Raw genomic sequence first — 24,078 nt, 5'->3', positions numbered from 1 at the left:
GTCCATGCTCTCAGCCTCCGCAGATTCATCACCACTCATGTACCATATCTCGGCACCAACGTCAACAGGACCAGCAGCACGCCGTTTAGAAGTCATCACCACAAACTTTACAAACATAAAAACTCTCAAGTTTGCATAGCAGGCTTACACAAAAAAAAGAAATCAGTTTCGGCACTTATATAGAGGAGTTCTACATAATCATAAAGTCGCACAATACAATAAAAATTGGCAATTCCCAATGTCGTCACTAGTACAACACATTCAAGATAATCCAAAAGCCTACATATCATCACCAACATGCTACTGCATTTAGTGCATTACAAATTCCTAGCTTTGTAATTCTCAAATCGGACAGTAGAAACTCCATGCAAAAACCAATACAACACATTTATGACAGTCCAAAGGCCTACATATCATCACGAATACCCCACTTCATTCACTATATTACAAAGCCTAGCCTTGAAACTTTGCAATTAGACTGTGGAGTCTGCACTCACAAAATCATGCTTTCATTACTCCCTTCACAAATTCCAAAAGCATCGTGCTCTGCCCCACATGTGGCTGTACATGCAACAAGACCACAAACTACAGTAAATAGTACACTTGAAAGAGAATGCTTGAGACCAGCAAGACGAGTTGTACACATTACACATAGAGAGAGTGGGCGCCCCTTGCGGTAAACTGTTTGAAGTGTGCGTTGCTTTGAAGGGTGGAAAACATGCGCTCAAAACGGACTGACGTCCTTTTCAGCCTCCTGTGCACGCGAGTGACGCCCTCCTCAGCCTCTTGTGCACTCGAAGTGACGCCCTCCTCAACCTCCTCTGCACGGACTCCATCACGCCTTCACTGTGCCGCATGGCATCTCCACATCCAAGCCTCACGCCACAATAAGAAACCGCATCGCGTTCAATGCGCCGCATGGCCTGCCACATCCAAGCTATAAGTCCCTGGCTTCACGCCACAACAAGAAAGGACTTAGGTTAATGAAACCCTCCTTTTCAAGCCAAAACTCCACATGTCGTGCATCCATTCACCTTGCATCTACGGTCCATGTTTTGCACCAGAAATCCACCCACCTCCACTATGGCCTCCTGGAGGCGAAAAATGTTGCCTTCTTGTGGCCATCGTGAAGAGATTCTTATCCCATCTAATCAACGAAATAAATGACCACTACGGCTTTGGGACAGCATGACTACACGTTGTAGCTAGGAGCCATGGCTTCTCACCGTCGCCCAAGCAACACGAGGGTTAGCGATGGCAAGCAAAAGAAAAGTCCACGGCCACCTAAGTCCCGCAGCAAAGATTATCTAGGGAGCCATGGCATCGTCCTGTTTCTGTGTCTGATCCTTTCTGCGACTGCAGCTTACCTTTTCCTCCGCAATAAGCAGCATTCCTTCTTGGAAAGATCTTCTATCTATACCAGAGAGCTCATGAGATCCGATATTTCATACAAAAGGGTTCTCACTGTAAGTTTCTTCTTAGTCTTTTGTGAACGTCTTCTCCTTTGAAGTTCGGTTCTGTAGCCAAGGGCATTCCCTTCCAAAACTCCATTCGGCTGCAGTAATCTCTTCTCCACAAACTGTGTTCGAATGGGAAAGGTTAATGATGGGCATTTCTGCTGTCCTTTTGTTGGATTTGTTCATGGAATCTTTATACAGCGTGTGGATTCAATAGTTCAAATGACAGTGGTCAAATCACGAAATTTTCAACTGTTTTGACTATTTTCGCTATACAAGTGTTGAAACACTGGGCTTAATTGTTGTGCACTTTGACTTATCTTGACTGGCACAAGCTCCAGGAAGGAGGAAAGAAGATCTTGAATTGAATTTATGAGAATTGTAGTAAAGCTGTTCTTGCCTGCCGCCATGGTGGTAATGCAGCTTCCAGTACTTCAAACTTGTCGTTGGATCCCAATACAACAAGACACTTCTTTCTTTCCTTAAAGTCCATATTTGTTTGGCATTTAAATAAAGTGTATGAAGTTCGTTTGGAGGTGGTTTGGAGCGTTTGGGGGATAGAGGGAGTTTTATAGACATGTAAAGATTATTCTATCATTCTCAAAAGTCTATTGATACAAAAAAGACACTAAATAATGCTTTATGGAGGGAATGGGAAAGTTTGAAGTGTTAAATTTTGAATTTGTGGGTTAGCAGAAATTGTTAGTGACTACCGTTCACAGGAGGCATTGTTAGGTCCACAAGCTGTGAGCATACTCCCTTCTCTCTTGACTCTGCGTCCCTCAAAGAAGTATTGTGAATGCATGGGAGTGATTGTCTTTTTCAATCTGAGAATACTGTCCTTTTGGGATCTTGACTTTGTGTGTAGCATTCTCTGTCCCTCACTGTTCTCAATGATGAACTTGGAAACAGTGGGATCACAGTTAACATTTGGAAACAATTGGCACAAATTGGATTTTTTTTTTGGGCAAATGATTTACATCCGCTAAAGGTTACAGATCTCTTGAGTTACTACATGCTTGCCAGGAATATAATTCCTGCTTTTCTTTTTCATCAGTCCTGTGCCTTTCTACGACAGAGCTAGCCAAGTGTAATGATGTTTGTCTATGAATGCAATAATGTGTACCGAATGCATAACCTATTCTTATGACTTCAATGGAACAGGATTATAGTAAGAACACAGAAACAAAGAGACATTTGAACAGCTCTGTTCTTGCCTATGTTACTCCTTGGTTTGCTCCTTACTGAAACAACATTAACCCTGCTTTGCCCTTTCTTTACTGCAGAAGTTGAGACTTATGTTGGTGTAATTTTCATGCAGGAATTCTAAAGGATATGACTTGGCAAAGTTGTTTCGTCATAAATTTACACACATCTCTCCAGTTTGGTATCAACTGAAATGGTGAAGGATCTTCTTACCTCTTTTAGGAGTTATTGCATGTGATACCTTCTGTATTGATGACTGTTACATGGTTCTACAACCTTACAGTGAGGAGAAAATTGTTCTGCATGGAAGGCATGATGTAGACCAAACATGGATTGAAAGTGTTAGAATTGAAGGGCGCCCCATGGTAAACACTTCTATCAAGCTTCCTTGTATTTTGATACCTTGATTCTTGTATTGATTCTAGAGCAAAAATATTGCAAGCTTTACATTTTACATTCATATAATCTGCAACTTGGTGATTTCCCATTTTGATGAGACCTGATATCGTGTATAACAGATTCTACCAAGGGTGACAATGGAAGGGTTGCAAATGGATGATGTGCTTGGTCAGCAAGAAGAAACAAACCGTGCCATAAGCATCATAACCTCTGAATGCAAGTATGAAGATGTGACCAGTACATGGAAGGTTTGATGGGCTGTGAAAACACCCACCTACAATTTCCATGGCATCCCTGAGTTCTTCCTCTATAAAATGCAGAACCATGCATTATGATGGTGTTGTCTTTGAAGCTTGGAATGGATGGGCTTACAATGGCATCTTAGACAAACCAAATTTGCGTCAAAAGGTACTGGCTTGATTAATAACCTGCTTCAATTGTGTCCACTTTTGATGAACACGTCATTTCCGAATCTATACATGTTAGGTGTTGCCCACCTGCTGGCCTAATTTGCAGATTGAATATCTTGCATGTGCAAGTATTCAGGATAATGCAACCTGTAAAGATGGTGGACCTGCATGGGTGCAAGTGTAGAGGCATTCGTATTTTGTTTATATGAAGGCGTAGATTACTTTTAGGGAAAATTATATGTTGGTGAGTTAATCTTTTTGGCTTGCAGGCGCTACATTTTGTGCGGGATCTGGGCTTAGCACTCCATAAAATCAAGCTACCTCGTCCCAATCGTAATATGCATCTCATCTTTGTGATACCACCACCTTCAGCTAACAAGGACGCCAGACACTTCACCTCTATTGACATGGGCACGCTACATAGATTTGTAGATGGGTTTTCTTTGATGACATATGATTATTCCAATCCATACCGCCCTGGTCCAAATGCACCAGTCTCATGGATACAAGATTGTTTGCAACTACTACTTGGAGGCAAGCAGAAGGTGCAAGGTTCGGATGGAATCGACTCAGCATCGAAAATCTTGATTGGACTTAATTTTTATGGCAATGACTTCGTTTTACCAAGAGGTAAGTAAAGTAACAATAAGAATTCTTGACAAGTGCAAGCTGACTTATCACAAGTTTTATAAACTTTGAAAGCTTTTCTTATCTTTAAAACGAGGGGAATTTTGAAGGTGGTTCGCTAAGAAATGACAAATTTGTGGTAGTAGCTAGTAGAAGGTGTCCACAATTCTGGAAAAACAAAAAAATACATGAAATACTTGAGCATGAAAGAATTTAAAGCTTGAGAAGATGAAATCAGAAGGTGAAAGTTAGAAGGTCAAGCGACTGAAGTTTGATGAGGTCCTCCAATTTATTGTATGGAAGGTTTGAGAAATGCTAGAGACAAGGTACTTGAAAACATTGCGATGAAAAAATCTAGCTCTTGTAACATTATGTAGGCTAGCAAATTCTGTTGTTCATTTTGAAAACTGCAAACTATACTGCTTCGAAAGGCTCGATTGGGAGCAGCTTTGTTTCCTTCATAGTGGTGTCCAGCATGGCTTTTGTTAACAACTTTATCTGGTTGGGCTCACAGATGTGAAGTCTGGGCAAGAGTATGAGATTTGGTCAATGCACAACGTTTTCCATGTTTCTTGGTAGAAAGTGTTTTTGTCACGTGACATGTGTCCGTGGACAAGCTACAGCATGACTAGGGTTCAGTTCAGTCAAGTCAGTCTAGAATAGGAAGTGATCCGGTACTTTCGTGAGTCTGTTCGCAGACCGTGCATGCCCAAACACTTAGTGTAGATGCATATCCTCTGGTTGCACACAACATGATCATAAGCATTCGCATCAGAATCCTTCAGGGGAATTTTCCAGTGCATTTAGCCTATTTTCCCTATTTGTGACATTTTTCACTTATTATTTTTAAGTGACTTTTGTTGGAAAGTAGGTAGGGCAAATTGAGTAAGTTTGTATATAAGCAAAATTAGGCTAGCACTAATTGGCAGAAGAGGCAGTAGGAGCACCATTGCTCAACAGGAAACTTCTCAGCAGAACCCCAAGCCCTAGCGGTTTTGCTCCACAGCAACAGCCTCGCGTTTTTAGACCATATCAGCCAGCGATTTGCACTTGCAGATTCCGGCGACAGTAGAACATTAGATCAGCCTAGCGTTTTGCATTTGCAAGACAACCAGTGATAGATTTGCAGATTTTCAGCCCTAGCGTTTTTGCATCTGCTTCACACCCTAGCGTTTTGCAGATTCTCCGTGACGGAAACTCAAGAACCCTCAACCTTTTCAGTTTTCAGCCCTTAGACACCGCAGATCAAGTCCCGAACCTCGCAGATCTCACCTTCCCGCATCAGATCCTCGCCGCACGGTCAAATTCCGCAAGGTTTACCAATTCAGCCCGGAAAACGCAGAGTTCAGCATCTGCGTTTTCAGCGCATTAATCGTCGTACCGTCGTCATCGACATAGAGTCAGAATTCAGCAGATAGAAGATTTGCAGATTTCAGCCCTTAGCGTTTTCAGATTTCAGCCCGTCTCGTCGTCGTCCTCATCGTCGGGAAGTCCAAGCATTGTAGGGACTTGTGCAATCATAAGTAGACCGCTCTCGCCATATAGAGTGGGGCCTTTGGAGGAGGGTTTCACAACGTCTCTGGTGTCGTATTCTCTTCTGTTCTCTATCTCTCAGTCTCATGCACTTCCATTCATTGTGTCCATTCACTTTGTTTGTGTCCATTGCACTCTCTCACTAGATGTAACTAAGTCAGACTTTGTAAATAATTAATTTATTTACGAGAAAAGAATTATCTAATTAGTTGTGTGCACACCAGAATAGACCTAGCAGTTCTAAGGCCTCAGGTGAGTCTAAATGCGGGCTAGAACACCTCAGAGGGACCTTAGCAGAAATTACCCTGAAGCCCTAGTGATTGGGAAATCGGGTCTTCAGAAAGGGGTAAGCAGTAGCCTCAGATTTTAGGCTCAGGAAAAATACGCGCGTCAGTACAAGCACATGAATGAGATGGGGTCCTTAGAACAGTGACCCTAAGGCTAATAAAGCTAATAAAGCCTTAGGGTAAGTTTCGTTAAATTAAATTTAACGGTTCGTGCCCGGGCGGGCGGCCGGACAAGTGTGAACAGGTAAAGGCGGTGCAGTGCCGGTGCGGCATTGCGCCGACAGACCTTTGGTGTTCTCATAAAAGAATCATTGGTAGCAGTTGTTAGTTAGTTGCACATTTTTAATTAATGAGCTAGAAGTTTTTAAAGTCAAAAGTTGAATGGTTTTTAAGTTTTTAAAGTAAGTGTGCCAAGTGGCACACTTACCAATGCAAACTAACTCTCTCTCACTCTCACTCTCATCCTCTCTCTCTTCCTAGCGCCCCCTCTCCCTGATGGCTATTTAGGAGCCCCCCCTCCCCCATTTTCAGGGCTGGCAGTGCACCTACCCCCCCTAATGTGAGCGTGCTCTACGCGGTGGAGCCCTCCATTGAAGCTTGAGAGCAGCCCCTTGCGACATATGTGGTGGCCTTGTGCTCCCATTGTCAAGAACAAGGGATCTCACAGTCATAGACACCTTCTGGTGAAGTTTCATCGCGAGAAGCTGCCGTAGACGCTCTCTTAGCAGAGTGCGGCTGCTGTAATTCTCTGTTTTCAGCCCCTAATCACCTCGATTAGGGCTGTTTTCAGCAAATCAGCCATAGAAATTCTCTTCTCTTTCCTTATCCTAAGTCTACACCAAGTTTGGCGCGATTCCATCGCGAAGAAGACCTCTGTTTCGGCGTAGGGGTGTGCACAGGTAAGAATTTCAGGTTATGTACAGAAAATTACAGCAAGCATGTGCGTGTGCATTTTGCTTGTTTTCTCTTTTGTGTTCGATGTATGAATGAATGAGCATGAAGGCAATACATAACGGAAGATGGACTCTCCTCTGTGAGAGCTTCTGATGAGCTGTTTTGGAAGATAGACTCTCTTTTCGAGAGCTTCCAACCAGTCTCGCAGAAGATGGGAAATCCCCTAAGCAGAAAGAAAGTGGAAACACTTTCTCAGTCAGTAGTCAGAACAGAACAGAAGAAAGAATAGAGGACGGACGTATGCCCCGTTCCTGTGCTTGTAAAGATTCTCCCTTAGTAATAAAGATATTCTCTTTATGGGGGGGGACCAGCCCATCTTCTGGTCTCCAATGAAGTGTCAAGTTTTCTCGCTCCCTCTAATTCTCTTGAGTATTTGAAGTGCAATTAAACGTCAGTTTACGCTTCCGTATTTTTGTGACACTAGAGGAACGGAAGGCTCTCCCTTTCGCAAGTAAAAGGAACCCTTGAGCACAATTCGGAGCACTCATCTTGAGCAAAGTTTAAACATTCATTCCGCTGAACCTTACATTGGTATCAGGCTTTGGCAGTGTTCTTTATCACTCAAGGAAAGAACCACAAGAACCACACACACAAACACACACACACATATATATATATTTTGGGCTTGTTGAGGTCGCACGAACCCAAGTTCACTTGGGCGTGTCGATTCCTAATTGTGTTTTTGAAGAGTGACAGGAAACCCAAGAAAGAAGGGCTTGTCCAGCCTTCCCTTGTGCCTCTTTTCACTCATTGAGAGCGGACCGTGCACTTAGCGGTCGGCCAATTGACGTGAGGTGGGAAAAAGCAACCTTGGTGTGAGTGCAAGGCCGCCAAGTGGTGCGCCTGCAGGGAAGAGCAGAACTCAAACACAGATTGCAAGCTAAAGAAGAACCTCAAGAACCTCAAGACTCGCAAGAATCTCAAGAACTCAAGAACCCCAAGAACCCAAGTTCCTCGTGAACCTAAGAACCCAAGACCACAAGAAGCCACAAGAACCCACGACTTCAGAATGGTCATCACTCGAAGTGGAATGGATACTTCACTTAGAGGTGATGAGCATGAGAGGCGAAGAAGAATTTTCCCCACCTGGAGGTTTTTCTGACCCTCTCTCTTCCCCATCCACGTAAAGGATTGCACTAACTCCTATGGAGGCTTTGGAGCAATTGTTTATTGAACGACAGTAAGACTGCAAAGCACGAAAAGCAGACAGAGAGGCTTACGAAGAAGGAATGGCAGACATAGATCGTGAATACGAAGAAAGCATGGCAGCCATACAGCGTAAGTACGACTTGGAAGACAAAGAAAGACAAGCCGAATTGGATCGCAAGAATAAAGAAAGTCTAGCAGAATTTGATCGCGAGAACAAAGCCATCAAAGAAAAGAGCGATCAACACATGAAAGAATTTTTGCGACTCTTTTCTCAAGTTCATGCACAAATGCAAGAGATTCGGGAAAAGAAGACTCTCTTAGTCTCTTCTTCTCCAAAGCATGACAAACAGGATTTGCATGATGATAAGCATGATAAATTGCATGATAATGATGAGCATGATGGTTTGAATGACAATGACAAGCATGATGATTTGCATGATGATCACAATGTGATTTCTCACAAGCATAATGATTTGCATGAAGATGACGTGATTGTTCACAAGGATGATGGTTTAGTTGATGCTTTTTCTAGCGAAGCTAACCTCGTTGCAGATTCGATCGATCACGAAGAATCGATCTCGACTTTCGAGTCAAGGTCCACAGAACCCCCACACGAAGATTCGATAGATCCCGAAGAGCCGATCTTGGCTCTCGAGCCTAGTCCAAAAAACCCTTACGGGAAGTATTATGTGTTCGCATGATTCGTCAGCACGCATTGTTTGAGTGTTTCATTCGTGATCGTTTCTTGTATTTTAGTCACCGTCTTTATGTGATCCCTTTTCCTAGGCATGACATTGTTCGATGAGCACGTTTCTCTCATGAATGAGCACGGATGTATGCGGATTATTCAGGAAAAGCTGAAAAGTATGCATTCAAGAAATTCACATTCTATGTTTCTTCCTTGACATGACACAGTGGTAGAAAGAGCACAAGAAGGTATGAGCACCAAGCATGGGCATTTCCGTTGTGAATTGCCACAGTTGATTGATTTAGATCAGAAGAGAAAGATTCGATCTCATTGTTTGCGTGTGTGTGGTGAACGGTTTGGCACTCCGTCTCTTTGTTCATCTACATTGCATGCACAGTCTTTGAGGAAGACAAGATTTTTTCCACTCACTTCTCATGGAATAGGTATGTGCATGGTTTTGTGTTGGAAATGGTTTCAGGAATTTTGAGCCATGGAGATTCATGAAGAAGAAAGAAGCATGACTCTGGACGAAGTTGAAGCATCGAAGGAGCCACAAAAGACTTCGTGTCGCTTTCGGCGCGGCCCAAAGAAGCAAGCGTTGCAGACCTTTCTGAAGTTCAAGTAGCGCACGACCCACACATCAGAGTGGGCCGGCGAAGAGTCCCTTCCACGATTTCGGATGCTATTGGTGATCTCCCTCGACTCCATACAGTTCAGTACCAGTATCTCACTTTGAAAAGGAGGGGATGTCACATGACACATCCAATCCTATTTGTCCGTGGACAAGCTACAACATGACCAGGGTTTAGTTCAATCAAGTCAGTCTAGAATAGGAAGTGATCTGGCACTTTTGTGAGTCTGTTCACAGACCGTGCATGCCCAGCAACTTAGTGTAGATGCATATCCTCTAGTTGCACAGAGCATGATCATAAGCATTCCCATCAGAATCCATCAGAATCCTTCAGGGGAATTTTCTAGTGCATTTAGCCTATTTTCCCTATTTTTGACATTTTTCACTTATTATTTTTAAGTGACTTTTGTTGGAAAGTAGATAGGGCAAATTGAGTAAGTTTGTATATAAACAAACCTAGGCTAGCACTAATTGGCAGAAGAGGCAGCAAGAGCACCATTGCTCAACAGACAACTTCTCAGCAGAACCCCAAGCCCTAGCGTTTTTGCTCCACAGCAACAGCCTAGTGTTTTTGGACCAGATTAGCCAGCGATTTGCACTTGCAGATTCCGGCGACAGCAGAACATCAGATCAGCCTAGCGTTTTGCATTTGCAAGACAACCAGCAACAGATTTGCAGATTTTCAGCCCTAGCGTTTTTGCATCTACTTCACACCCTAGCGTTTTGCAGATTCTCTGCGACGGAAACTCAAGAACCCTCGGCGTTTTCAATTTTCAGCCCTTAGACACCGCAGATCAAGTCCCGAACCTCGCAGATCTCACCTTCCTGCATCAGATCCTCGGCGCACGGTCAAATTCCGCAAGGTTTACGGATTCAGCTTGGAAAACGCAGATTTCAGCATCTGCGTTTTCAGCGCGTCGTCGTCGTCGTCGTCGTCATCGACATAGAGTCAGAATTCAACAGATAGAATATTTGCAAATTTCAGCCCTTGGCGTTTTCAGATTTCAGCCCGTCTCGTCGTCATCCTCATCGTCGTCGACATCGTCGGTAAGTCCAAGCATTGTAGAAATTTGTGCAGTGATAAGTAGACCGTTCTCACCATAGAGAGTGGGGCCTTTGGAGGAGGGTTTTACAACGTCTCTGGTGTCGTAGTCTCTTCTCTTCTCTATCTCTCAATCTCATGCACTTCCATTCATTGTGTCCATTCACTTTGTTTGTGTCCATTGCACTCTCTCACTAGAGGAACAAGAGGCTCTCCCTTTCGCAAGTAAAAGGAACCCTTGAGCACAGTTCGGAGCACTCATCTTGAGCAAAATTCAAACATTCATTCCGCTGCACCTTACAGTTTTAGGGTACACCTCCAAAGAACATTTCCAAAGAAGAAGAACGAGAGATCATCGACAAAGCTGAAGTCATGGAGCCGGAGCAAGTGTTGTTACATCGGTTTCGCCATGGCTCAAAGAAGCAAGTGCGACAATACTTTTTGAAGTTCAAGGATCGAGGAATCCACGAGGCGGTGTGGGTCGATGAAGAATTTTTCAAAGATTATTGTTGGCAGACTACAAGGAAGCCATGCAGCTCGGTCCTAGTACCTCACTTTAAAAAGGAGGGGATGTCACGTGCACATCTAACCCTATGTGCATGTGGACAAGCTATCTCAGGTCTAGGATTCAGGTTAGCCTAGGAAGTGTTTTGGCACCTTTGTGAGCCTGTGCGTAGGCCATGCATGTCCAGGCACTTAGATTAGTTGCATATCCTTTGATTGCACGTAGCATAATCATTAGCATGGCTTTCAGTACCCATCATCAACGTTTCCAACAAGACATCAGTAACGTTTTCAGCAAGGCATCATTAGCGTTTTTAGCCAGATATCATCAACGTTTTCAGCCAGACGTCATCAACAATTTCAGCCAAGGATCACTAGCGTTTACAGCCTCATAATTCAGCCAGATTCCAGCCCTTTGTTGCAGAGTAGGTAGCGTTTTTGGTCAAGCTTAGTACTACAACAGAATTCTTAGATTCAAGCCATTAGTCGTCTCCGCCGTCATCATCTTGGTCGTCACCGTCATCATTGATGTCATGTGCACATCTAACCCTATTTGTACATGGACAAGCTACTTCAGGGCAAGGGTTCAATTAGTCTAGCTTAGGAAGTGTACTAGCACTTTTGTGAGTCTGTTCGCAGACTGTGCATGTCCAGGCACTTAGAGTAGATGCATATCCTGTGGTTGCACACATCATGATCATCAGATTTCTATCAGAACGCATCAGGAGCATTTCTACAGTGTACAGACCTATTTTTCTTATTTTAGCCAATTTTTACTTATTATTTTTAAGTGACTTTTGTTGGGAACTAGGTAGGGCAAACTTTGCAAGTGAGTACATAAGAAATCCTAGCGCTAGCACTTTCTGGTAGAAGAGGCAGCAGGGATCTGACATCCAACAGTGCACCTTCTCACCAAGACCCCCTCGGCAAGAGACATAGCATTTTCTGCCACAAGAAGAACCAGCGTTTTCAGCTTTGCAAATCAGCCTAGCGTTTTGCATTGGCAGCAGCCTGGCGATGGAAGGACCAAGCAGAAGCCTAGCGTTTTTACAACAGACCCCAATTCAACCCTAGCGTTTTTGAAGCAGCACAGCAGCCCAGCATTTTGCAATTCCTCTGCGATAGAACCCAGATTAGCATCAGCGTTTTCAGTTTTCAGCATCAAGACACTGCAGTAGAAGTCTCGAACCTCACAAATCTCACCTTCCCGCAGCTGATCCTCACCGCACGGTCAGATCAACGAGCATTTACAGTTTCAGCCCGGAAAACGTAGATTTCAGCATCTGCGTTTTCAGCCCTTGTCATCATCGCCTTTATCATCGACATAGAGTCAGAATTCAGCAGAAAAGGTTTGTAGATTTCAGCCATTAGCGTCTTCAGATTTCAGCCCATCTCGTTGTCGTCCTCATCGTCCTCGACATCGTCGGCAAGTCCAAAGCATCATAGAGTTTTGTTCCTCGTGAACTTAGGTGTAGCAATTGTGTTAGCTCTACCCTTAGGCTCATTTGAAGAGTTCTTTTCCGAGAGACTAGAGGAAGATTGGTTAGAAGAGTTACCATTCTTACCGTTCTTACCGTTCTGAGAAGTCTGAGTGGTACTTTGGAGAAGTCTTGTTCCCTTGTTGTGCTTTATCTCTTGTGCGAGAGCAATCGCTACCGCCTTGTTGAGATCGATTGGGTTGAGGACTTCGACATCAAACCTGATATAGTCGTCCAACTCGAAAATGAAAGCCTCCTTGTGCTCATCATCCGATTTGCATAATTGGGTGCCAAGTTGCAAAACACGATTAGAGAAAAACGTAACTGGCATACCATTTTGCTTGAGACTATGCCAAGCGTCTTTCAACCGTCCTAGGTACTGTGGTGGCATAAACCGCGCCTTGAGCTTGTCTCGGAAGTCGGCCCAATTAAAAGAAAGGGGTGCGTCTTCCTCGGCTTCCTCTAGGTGCGCAGTCAACTGTGCCTCTTGCCATGCGTGATACCAATTAATGGCATCACCGGCAAGGTACATAGCTGCTGTCAAAACTTTGCTATTTCCTGTCTTCTTGGTTGTCGCAAAATAAGCATTAAATTGATGCAACTAAGAATGAATAATCGTAGCATCCATCTTACCGTCATACTTACTGAATGTGATCTTCTCGGTGATGGAGTGGTTGGATTCCGAATCTCGGCTTGCGCCACTTGATGAACTACCAACATCTTTGGCCGGCTCGGACTTGGAGGTGAGAACTTGTCGGACCAACTCTTGTATGCGCAGGTCTCTCTGTACCTCACGCTCTTACTCGAAGGCCGCTCGTCTTTCTTCGATCGCCGAGCGCGCTTGCTCACGCTCACGCTCAATAGCTGCCTTTCTTTCTGCTTTTCTTTCTTTTCGTTCCTCGATCGCCAAGCGCGCTTCGCGTTCCAAGGCAACTCGATTCGCTTCTTGTTGTGACATCATGTCCATCATCGACTTGACCAAAGCCTCCATAGGATTTGGTGCAATCGTTGGCGTAAATGGGGAAGGGGGAGGGTCAGAAAAACCTCTTGGTGGGGGAAATTCTTCTTCGCCACTGCCATGCTCATCACCTCCATGCGAAGTATCCATTCCGCTTCGGGTAATGACCATACACTGAAGTCTTGGGTTCTTAAGTTCATGAGGAACTTGGGTTCTTGTGAGGGTCTTGAGTTCTTGAGGTTCGTTTTTAGCTTGCAATGTGTGTTAGAGAAGGATCTTGTCTTACCCGAGCTCTACTCTTTTCTGCGGGCGCACCCCTTGGCGGCCTTGCGCTCACACCGAGGTTGCTTTTTCCCACCTCACATCGATTGGCTGGCCGCTAAGTGCACGGTCCGCTCTCAATGAGTGAAAAGAGAAACAAGGGGAGGCTGGACAAGCCCTTCTTTCTTGGGTTTCTTGTCACTAGGAATCGACACGCCCAAGAGGACTTGCGTTACGTGCGACTGCAACAAGCCAAAAAAAAATTTGTGGTTCTTTCCTTGAGTGATACAGAACACTGCTAAAGCTCTGATACCAATGTAAGGTGTAACGGAAGTGAATGTTTAACTTTGCTCAAGATGAGTGCTCCAAACTGTGCTCAAGGTTCCTTTTACTTACGGAAGGGAGAGCCTTCCGTTCCTTTAGTGAGAGAGTGCAAATGATCACAAACAAAGTGGCAAACACTGTGAATGAAGGTGCTGAGACTGAGAGATAGAGAGAGAAGAATACGACACCAAAATGTTGTTAAAACCCTCCTCCGAAGGCGCCCACTCTCTATGGCAAGAGTGGTCTACTATTGATTGCACAAAACTCTACAATGCTTTGGACTTGCTGACGATGTCGACGACGATGAGACGGGTTGAAATCTGAAAACGCTAATGGCTGAAATCTACAAATCTTTATCTGCTGAATTGTGACTCTATATCGATGACGACGATGCAACGACGACACGTTGAAAACGCTGATGTTGAAATTTGCGTTTTCCGGGTTGAAACTGTAAACGCTAGTTGATCTGACCGTGCGGCGAGGATTTGCCGAGGGAACGTGAGATTTGCGAGGTTTGGGACTTCTATTGCGGTGTCTTGATGCTGAAAACTGAAAACGCTGATGCTAATCTGGGTTCTATCGTTGAGGAACTGCAAAACATTGGGCTGCTGTGCTACTCCAAAAACGCTAGGGGCTGAATGTTAGGGAATAAAGGCCTAAGTGCCTTGTACTTATTAACTTATAAGTTAAAAGACTTATAAGTGAGGGGGCCCAAGTGTGAATGGCTCCCTAGTCACTTACTCATATACTCAAAGGTCAAGCCCAAATTAAAAAATCGTGACTTCTCCCAAATTTCTACGAGCGCTCTCTCTCTCTCGCTTTCTCTCTGCGTGAGCTTCTTCTGCGCCACTCTCCTCTTCTCCTTCACTCTCATTGCATAGAACAGCAAGTGGGCTCTCTCTCCTGCTCCCCCACACATGGTATCAGAGCTTTAGGGTTTCCAAGAGAGCCATTTTCGCAACACAGATCAGAATTCTGTTCTTGCTCGCTGCGGGAAGGATATTCAACCGTTTTCGATCGACTCTGTCGCGAAGGGATCCTCTCACCGTGTAGAATCGACCTCCGGTGACAGTTTCCCCAAAATTAGGGTTTCAAAAACTGGCGAACAGCAGCCTATTTCTGCTGAAATTGACCAATTTCGGGGTCAATTTGATGCAATTTCATTAGGGCAAGTCTCACAGGTCAATCTTACAGGTGTTTCCACCAACGAGGTTCTGAAAATTCAGCAAAACAGGTGTTTACAGGTCTGATTTTTGCCCTAAAACAGGGAATTTCAGCAAGCAAATGATGTATACACCTTGTGGAAACCTTTGGTAAGGGTTTGGCAGTGAATGTACGCCGTTTTGGAGTGATTTCGCGTGAAATTTGCTCGCTGTTTTTCTGTAACAGCAAGCTGTTTTTTGCCCGATTGCGCACATTTGGGCGTGTTTAGGTCGGCAAAACAGGGTTTCAGTGTTTGCAATCACTCAGAATGGCTTCTAGCAGTGAAAGTGGCAATTTGTTGCACATTCGTAAGCTTGATGGTGCCCATAACTTTGCTATATGGAAGAAGCAATGTTATAATGTGATGTTGCAGAAGAAACAGGCGAAACCTATTAAGTTACAGGGTGTGAAACCGGTTGATATGGAGGTTGAAGAATGGGAAGAAGTGGACGAGTTGGCTCGCTCCACGATCATGCTTTCGGTGTCTGACAATTTACTCTTCAATGTAGAGAATGAGCAGACAGCATGGGGCATGTGGAAGCGTTTAGACGAGTTGTATGCACAGCAGAGTGCTGCCAGTAAAGTGTATTGGCTTAAGAAGCTTATGGATCTCCGCATGAAGGAGGGCACGCACATGTCAGTGCACCTCAATGAATTCAATTCTATTTTCAGCCAATTGACAGAGCTGAAATTCACGATTGATGAGGAGTTCAAAGCTACTTTTCTGCTATGCACATTGCCCGAGAGTTGGGATGTATTCCGGACAGCTCTTAGTAACTCAAGTGCGTCACTTAAGTATGCAGATGTAGAGAGTTCTCTCTTGATGGAAGAGATGAACAGGAAGAACACCACAGGTGGGTCTTCTAATGCATTGCACTTGAGAGGCAGGTCTCAACAGAGGGAGAAATCTGACAGTAAGGACAGGGCACGCAGCAAATCTCGTAGGAAAGATGTTGTGTGTCATCATTGTGGAAAGAAAGGGCATTATAAACGGGAATGCTATGAGTGGAAGAAAGAGAAGAACAAGGGTGCTGAAACTGATGCAAAGGACAAGGGAAATGCCAAGAAGAGCACTGTGTTGATTGAGGAAATCAATGTTGCTAGTAGTTGTGACAGTGACAGCAGCACTGATGTACTCAATGCCTCTTCTGTGGATGCACATACCCTTGCTATGGGTTCTGATGTGGACATGCATACTTGGATTCTTGATTCAGGTGCCTCCTTTCATGTAACACCTCATAGGGATTGGTTTACACAGTACTCAGGTGAGGTGCAGGGCACTGTTTATTTGGAAGACAACTATGCATGTGACATTGCAGGTATTGGCAGTGTCCAGTTTTCCTTTGCTGATGGTATGACTTTTGTTTTGCACAAAGTGCGCCATGTGCCACAACTCAAGAAGAGTTTGATTAGTACAGGGCAGCTAGATGATGCAGGCTATCACACCACTTTTGGTGATAGCAAGTGGAAAATTTGTAAAGGGGCCCGGATTGTAGCCAAGGGTTGTAAATCGGACACTTTGTATCCTTTGCAATGTATCTAGTGTGCATGACCATGTTGTCGCCGTAACCGAGCAGCCAAGTGTTTCTTTGTGCATGGCCGGTTGGGACACATGAGTAAAAGAGGAATGGAAACTCTGTCTCGTTGTGGTTATTTGCCGTGTTTGAGGTATGCTGATTTTTTCTCATTGTGAGCACTGTATTTATGGTAAGCACAGTCAAACACCGCACAAAAGGTCTCTTTCTTTGAAGTCTGACAGGTTAGACTTAGTGCATTCCGATGTATGTGAAATGCCACAGTTGTCCTTAGGGGGAAAGAAATATTTTGTCTCGTTTATCGATGATGCTACACGTAAGGTGTGGGTGTATCCAATACGTGCTAAAAGCGATGTTTTGGATACTTTCAAGAAGTTTCTTGCGTTTGTTGAGAATCAAACTGACAAGAAGCTTAGGTCTTTGCGCTCAGACAATGGGGGGGAGTATGTATCAAAAGCATTTATTGACTTTTGTGCTACTAAAGGTATTAAAAGAGAGCTCACGGCTCCTTTTAATCCCTCTCAGAATGGAGTTGCAGAGAGGTTGAACTGGACTATCCAAGAGAAAGTTCGGAGTATGCTGTCACATGCTGCATTACCTCATGGTTTTTGGGCAGAAGCTGTGCAAACAGCTATTCACTTGATTAATCGCTCACCTAGCAAGGCTTTGGGTGGAAAGGTGCCTGAGGAGGTGTGGTCTGGCAAGCCACCCTCATATGCACATTTAAGAGTGTTTGGTTGTGAGGCCTATGTTCACATCCGGAGTGAACTGCGCACCAAACTAGAACCAAAGTCTCATAAATGCATTTTCCTAGGATATGGTGAGGATGGTGAAATGGGGTATAGATTATGGGATCCCGCATTACGGAAAATCATACGCAGCAATGATGTCATCTTCAATGAGAATTGCATGCACAAACAGCCCACAAAGGTCGAGGAAGTGCGCCGGGTTGTTTTTCGTGAAGATGTTACATATGGACAGCCAGGAAGGCTCAATGTTCAGCAGCCTTTACATGCTGAAAATGGTGCTGAAAATCAGCCATTAGCTGTTGAAAATCAGCCCCAATAAGTTGCCATTGATGCACCACAGGTAGGGGAACAGGTTGATGCTCCTAGACTGCCCGTTGTTGCGATGCAACCGGCTGAACAGCCTGCTGTTTTTGATGGTTTACAGGCTGAAAATCCACCTGTTATGGATCATTGGGTGCGTAGGTCTACTCGGGTGACAAGGCCCCCCGATAGATATGAACCGTCTTTGGACTATGTCATGCTTACTGATTGTGGTGAGCCGTTTTGCTATAAAGAGGCTATGCAACGGGAAGACAGTAAGAAATGGTTCAAAGCAATGGTTTCGGAAATGCAGTCTTTGGAGAAAAACCATACATGGGACTTGGTTGACTTGCCTAAAGGGCATAAGGCTTTGCCATGTAAATGGGTTTACAAGACCAAGGTCACATCCGATGCTTCTTCTAAGTACAAAGCACGTTTGGTTGCTAAAGGATACAAGCAAAAGCATGGTGTTGATTTTGATGAGATTTTTTCTCCTGTTGTAAAGCTTGCCACATTACGTCTTGTTTTAGGCCTGGTTGCTTCTGAAGATATGGAGTTAAAGCAAATGGATGTCAAAACAGCGTTTTTGCATTGCGATTTGCTTGAGATGATCTATATGATGCAGCCAAAAGGTTTTGTGTCAAAGGGGCAAGAGAAGAAAGTATGTAGACTCTTGAAGAGCTTGTATGGTTTGAAACAGTCTCCCCGTGCATGGTATCACAAGTTTGATACATTCATGAGGTCTCAAGGATACAAAAGAAGTAATTCTGATCATTGTTTGTTTATCAAAACGGCAAGTGATGGATCTCTTCTATTGCTGATTTTGTATGTTGATGACATGCTTATTGCGGGTAAAAATGTCACGGAGTTGGATGCATTACAGCAAAGCTTAAAGAATCGCTTTGACATGAAGGATCTTGGTGATGCTAATCATATTTTGGGCATGCGTATCTCTCGAGATAGACTCAACAGGCGTCTGTATCTATCTCAACGAGATTATGTTAATAAGGTGCTACATCGTTTTCATATGGATGGGGGAAAGGCACTTGGTACTCCGCTGCCTCCATATGTAAAACTGACTGCACATGACTGCCCAAACACAGATGATATGCGGGCTGAAATGGCCAAAATTCCTTATGCATCAGCCGTTGGCAGTTTGATGTATGCTATGGTTGCTACACGTCCGGACATTGCATTTGCGGTGGGAGTAGTAAGCAGGTACATGAGCAATCCTGGTAAAAAGCATTGGGAAGCAGTGAAGTGTATCTTGAGATACTTGAAAGGCACTAAAGACTTGTGCATTTGTTTTGGGAAGAGTGAGACATCTGTGCATGGCTTTACAGATGCAGATTTTGCTGGACATCCAGATTGCAGGAAGTCTACCTCTGGATATGTGTTTACATTCACAGGAGGTGCAGTTTCTTGGATTTCTAGACTGCAAAAATGTGTTGCTTTGTCTACCACTGAAGCTGAGTATGTGGCTGTCACTGAGGCATGCAAAGAAGCTTTGTGGCTCATGCGTTTGGTAGAAGAGCTTGGCATTAAGTCACCGGTTCCTGTGCTACACTGTGATAGTCAGAGTGCTATTATGCTTGCAAGGAATCCTGTTTTTCATGCCAAGACAAAGCACATAGAGGTGAAGTATCATTTTATCAGGAGTGTGCTTGATGACAAGAGCATTACACTTGTCAAGGTGCACACAGATGACAATCCTGCAGATCTTTTGACCAAGAGTCTTCCAGCAGAGCGGTTTGCATATTGCCGTCAGATGATGGGTGTTGGATGAGTAAGTGCATGATCAGCTGATGTATCATAGTTAGCTGATTCTTTGATCTCCCAAGGTACATTGCCTTTAGGTGGGAGGTTGTTAGGGAATAAAGGCCTAAGTGCCTTGTACTTATTAACTTATAAGTTAAAAGACTTATAAGTGAGGGGGCCCAAGTGTGAATGGCCCCCTAGTCACTTACTCATATACTCAAAGGTCAAGCCCAAATAAAAAAAATCGTGACTTCTCCCAAATTTCTACGAGCGCTCTCTCTCTCGTTTTCTCTCTGCGTGAGCTTCTTCTGCGCCACTCTCCTCTTCTCCTTCACTCTCATTGCATAGAACAGCAAGTGGGCTCTCTCTCCTGCTCCCCCACACTGAATTGGGGTCTGCTGCAAAAACGCTAGGCTTCTGCTTGGTCCTGCTGTCGCTAGGCTATTGCCAATGCAAAACGCTAGGCTGATTTGCAAAGCTGAAAACGTTGGTTCTTCTTGTAGCTGAAAACGCTCTCTCTCTTGCCGAGGGGGTCTTGGTGAGAAGGTGTACTGTTGGATGTCAGGTCCTTGCTGCCTCTTCTTCCAGAACGTGCTAGCGCTAGGGTTTCTTATGTACTCACTTGCAAAGTTTGTCCTACCTAGTTCCCAACAAAAGTCACTTAAAAATAACAAGTGAAAATTGGCTAAAATAGGAAAATAGGTCTATGCGATGTAAAAATGCTCCTGATGGGTTCTGATGGAAATCTGATGATCATGCTGTGTGCAACCAGAGGATATGCATCTACTCTAAGTGCCTGGACATGCACGGCCTGCGAACAGACTCACAAAAGTGCCTGTACACTTCCCAAGCTAGATTGACGGGACCCTTGCCTTGAAGTAGCTTGTCCACGTACACATAGGGTTAGATGTGCACGTGACAATCGACTTAGTCTTTCATAGCATCAAGTCCATTGCATCAACACCATTGTACTAGATTTGTGCAATCTATAGCGTAGACTTCTCTCGCCATCGAGAGAGAGGCCCTTGGAGGAGGGTTTGAGAACCGTCTGGTGTCGTATTCTTCTCTCTCTCTCTCTCTCTCTCTCTCTCTCTCTCTTAGCACTTCCATTCACAGTAGCATTCACCTTGTTTGTGATCATTGCACTCTCTCTAAAGGAAATGGAAGGCTCTCCCTTCCGTAAGTAAAAGGAACCCTTGAGCACAGTTTGGAGCACTCATCTTGAGCAATATCAACATTCACTTCGGGATGTTGAGCACTCATCTTGAGCACTACGGGATGGCCCGTAGTGCTCTGAATCTTCAGAGGACTAACGATGTTCATTGGAATCTTCATTGTTCACGCCCCGGCAGGTTGGTCGGGCATAGTAGTTTCTTCCTGGCAGGATTCGTCTATTGAATCCATTCGATTGAATCCATGAGTGTTGTGAGTAAAAGGATCGGATCCTTCGTAGAAGAAGAATCGATTGAGCTTTGATACAACTGTAACATACTTGGACACTCCCAAGTCGAGAATCTACCACAACACACGCGAGAGAATTGAAAGAATTGAACAAAACTAAGAGAGAGACGACACGGCATTGCGAAGTTCCGCGCCCAAAGAGCTTGGCCCCAAAGATTGGTGCCCCTTTCGCATTTCTTTATTATTGCTTCACAAAGTACAATGTCCGAGAGTCCCGTCCCAGCAGTGCTCCCAAGCTAATGTGTGTGAGATTGAGGCCTTGGCACCATATTTATAGGCCCTAGGCCTTCCAAAAGCAGTACATGTGAAAAGCTTCAAGTCTAAAAGCATCGAGTCCCAATTCTTAGCGCCAAAAGCTGTCAGCACAAATTGCGGAAATCCGTACATGTGCCACGTCAGCAGCCAATGCGATTCGCGGAAGGTCCGTACAACGTTGCTACGTTAGCACGTCCACCCAAATTGGGAGTAGGTGGAGCGTTAGGCAACGTAGAAGCCGCAATAGTGGTCACTGGTGGATCTAGGATTAGAGGCTTCTTTCTCATTAGAAACCGCAAGTTGAGGAACAATTGAAGGAGGAGCTTGCACTCAATACATCCAAATTGCATGTGTCCAGATTTCCCACATCGAAAACATGAATTAGCAAATTTCCCCCATGTGAGCTTAAAAGGGCGTTTCCCAATGAGAGGGTCCCCCGAGTCGATAGTAATACCTTCAAGGGTGGGAACATTTGTGTCCCAAAGCACAGAAAAGCGATTGGTATTGGCATCAAGTGTGCGAGGACAACTCACTTTCCCCAAGTGAGACGCAAGCATAGGAAGAAAGTGTTGCCAGGTGTGCGGAAAGTCAACTATTTCCACCCATGCAAGGACCCATACAAGGCAATTGTGACGGATGAGGCTTTGGTAGTCTTTGGTAAGAGCCCATGGCAATACATGTGTCATCTGAGTACCAAAAAACAATGGAGATAACTCACAACAACATGTTACGGGCGTCAGTGTCTGCCAACAAGACTTCATAGAATCCTTTGGCGCCAAAGTCCCAGCGTTTAAGAAGGAAATCTACCCACTGGCCCACGTCTTGCGCAGTAGGCATCTTGCCTAGAAAGATGAGAAAAACTGCGTTTAGAGCATAGTGCGCCACTGGGTCCATGAGAGCTTGAACAGGAAAAAGCACGTCAGTAGTGGGTTCCTGACCCTCCCAAGCATTCCGTGCACCTTCAAAATCCTCCAATAAACAGGCCCGGATTTCATCCATTCCTGAAGACTTAGTTAGGGGCCATTTGTTTCCTGCGTTTGTAGGAGTTGACAATAGGCGTACCAAAATCCAACATATACCAAAGGGAACCTTGCGATACTTTCTCACAACTCTATACAAAAATCCACCCTAAGAATTCAAACAAAGCGAGCTCTTCACACTTGCCCACAGTTCTGTTCAAGAAACCTCCCTTTTTGTACAATTACTAGCACTCTAAGAGCAAGAAACTGTCACTAACTGGAAAACTTTTAACACCTGATTTTTCACGTACTGATCTGATCTGGCTACCAAAAAGTTTTGCCGCAGACTTCACACACACACACCACGCTGCACCAAAACACAGAAGCTACAGCCTGTCTGTTGCTGAGGTTTGGCGAGCAAGAAGGCTGCTCACTGATAGGGTAAAGGTCCAGACGCTTGCACAGTTACACACACACACACACACACACACACACACACACGTTGATATCTTGCCTTTACTTTTTTCAGGTGGTGGACCAATAGTTGGTCATGAGTATATCTCATTGTTGAAGAAGCTCAAGCCAACACTTTCATGGGACACACAAGCTCAGGAGCATTTTTTCGAGTATGAAGATGGAAAAAAGCATGTGGTCTTCTATCCCTCTTTGAAATCCTTAGCTGTCAGATTGGAGGAAGCAAAAAACCGGGGAACTGGAATCTCAATTTGGGAGATTGGACAAGGCTTGGAATACTTTTTTGATTTACTGTAAACACAGCATATTACACTTCACAAGGGCAAAAGCCTTGCTGTTGATTCTTGCCTACAACGATTCTAGCCTTTTGTATATGGAAAACTATATTGACTAACTGTGGTCATTTTAGGCTTTGCAGGGAGGTCAGTGAATGGGCAAAAGAGATGGGCTTTTGAAGTTAAGTGCCCCTCTGAATTATGCGGCAATTGTCCATTCCCTCACAGCTACCTTTGGAGTATTCCTTTTTTCTGAAGGGGTCTGAACTTTTATTGTACGGAATGCCCTTGGATCAATGTTTTTGCAGCAAGCTCAGCCCAGTCTGTTGACGTGCTCATAGCCACACACAGTCGAGCGTATTTTGAAAGAGAGCTGGGAAAATCTGTCAAAACTCCAATATTGAAAGGAATACTGAAAGAGATAATGAAGGTTTTGCAAGGTACTTGTTCCTTACAATTATAAAAACAGAAATAAGATTAGCCCTAGACTACTCTAGAGTAACGAAGCAACTAGTCAAAGCCTTTGAGCATGCAGATTCACTACCTCTTCTGTTTGAGCAAGTTGTGTTATAGATTGTATAAAGTTGACAACCTATTTGTCGGTTGTTTGCAGCCGGCTAATGGAGAGTGCCCCATTGGCTTCCTGTTTGCAGCTCCAAACAGCACCTTGCACATATATTCTTAGTGAAGGCTGGGTCTTTGTTGTCAATGTAGTCTCTCTCTCTCTCTCCCAAGTGTGGTAGATTGGTTATGCCATTTCCCTCTTGAATAACAAGTCTTGAGTTCAACTCTCCTCGTCGGATAGGTCTTTAAGGTCTCTTGGTATAGCTTCCTACGACGTTAAAATACTCTCCTTCTCCTCTCTCTCTCTCTCTCTCTCTCTCTCTCTCTCTCTCTCTCTCTCTCTCGCATGCTCCCGATTTCATTTTTACTTACTTTAACTAGGCTGTTAGTAGCTGTAGAATTTGCAAACTTGTTTATTTGCTTGTGAGTGGACTTGTGCAACTCAAAAGATGTAACCTTAATGAATTAGATGTTCGAATAAGAGGCATTTCAATTAGATGTTTCCTAGACTGCCTATCTGTACCCTGTTTTAGGTGTGTTTATTCTTATTGGATTAGCTAGTAGATAAACCTTATTCTGTGTACATTTCTTTTGTACAAATATTACATTTTGTTTGTACCTTGTTAGTTTCCTATAA

At 44.2% G+C, this 24,078-nt stretch overlaps 1 protein-coding gene across 4 annotated transcripts; it reads left to right on the top strand.

Moving 5' to 3' along the window:
- The first annotated feature begins 1,142 nt into the window (after positions 1-1,142).
- LOC147423604 (Glycosyl hydrolase superfamily protein) lies at positions 1,143-23,586 on the top strand. Of its 4 annotated transcripts, none has more exons than XM_086501745.1 (9): positions 1,143-1,466; positions 2,622-2,689; positions 2,779-2,859; positions 2,947-3,028; positions 3,182-3,282; positions 3,383-3,470; positions 3,742-4,102; positions 22,464-22,569; positions 22,658-22,823. In XM_086501745.1, exons 1-9 carry the CDS (start codon positions 1,215-1,217, stop codon positions 22,680-22,682), a joined length of 1,164 nt encoding a protein of 387 aa, XP_086357871.1. In that variant the 5' UTR covers positions 1,143-1,214; the 3' UTR covers positions 22,683-22,823. The 4 variants fall into 4 exon arrangements, 3 of the variants coding, with proteins under 3 accessions (XP_086357871.1, XP_086357872.1, XP_086357870.1); XM_086501746.1 differs by having other exon boundaries at positions 1,145-1,466; positions 22,475-22,569; XR_015186610.1 differs by lacking the exon at positions 22,464-22,569 and adding an exon at positions 23,491-23,586 and having other exon boundaries at positions 1,150-1,466; positions 22,658-23,317.
- The last annotated feature ends 492 nt before the right edge of the window (positions 23,587-24,078 follow it).

The sequence above is a fragment of the Adiantum capillus-veneris genome, chromosome 26 (genome assembly GCF_014529385.1).
Source record: "Adiantum capillus-veneris isolate H3 chromosome 26, ASM1452938v2, whole genome shotgun sequence".
Lineage (NCBI taxonomy): Eukaryota > Viridiplantae > Streptophyta > Polypodiopsida > Polypodiales > Pteridaceae > Adiantum > Adiantum capillus-veneris.
The sequence above is the reverse complement of the archived record's forward strand: the minus strand, read 5'-3'. Positions and strand labels throughout refer to the sequence as shown.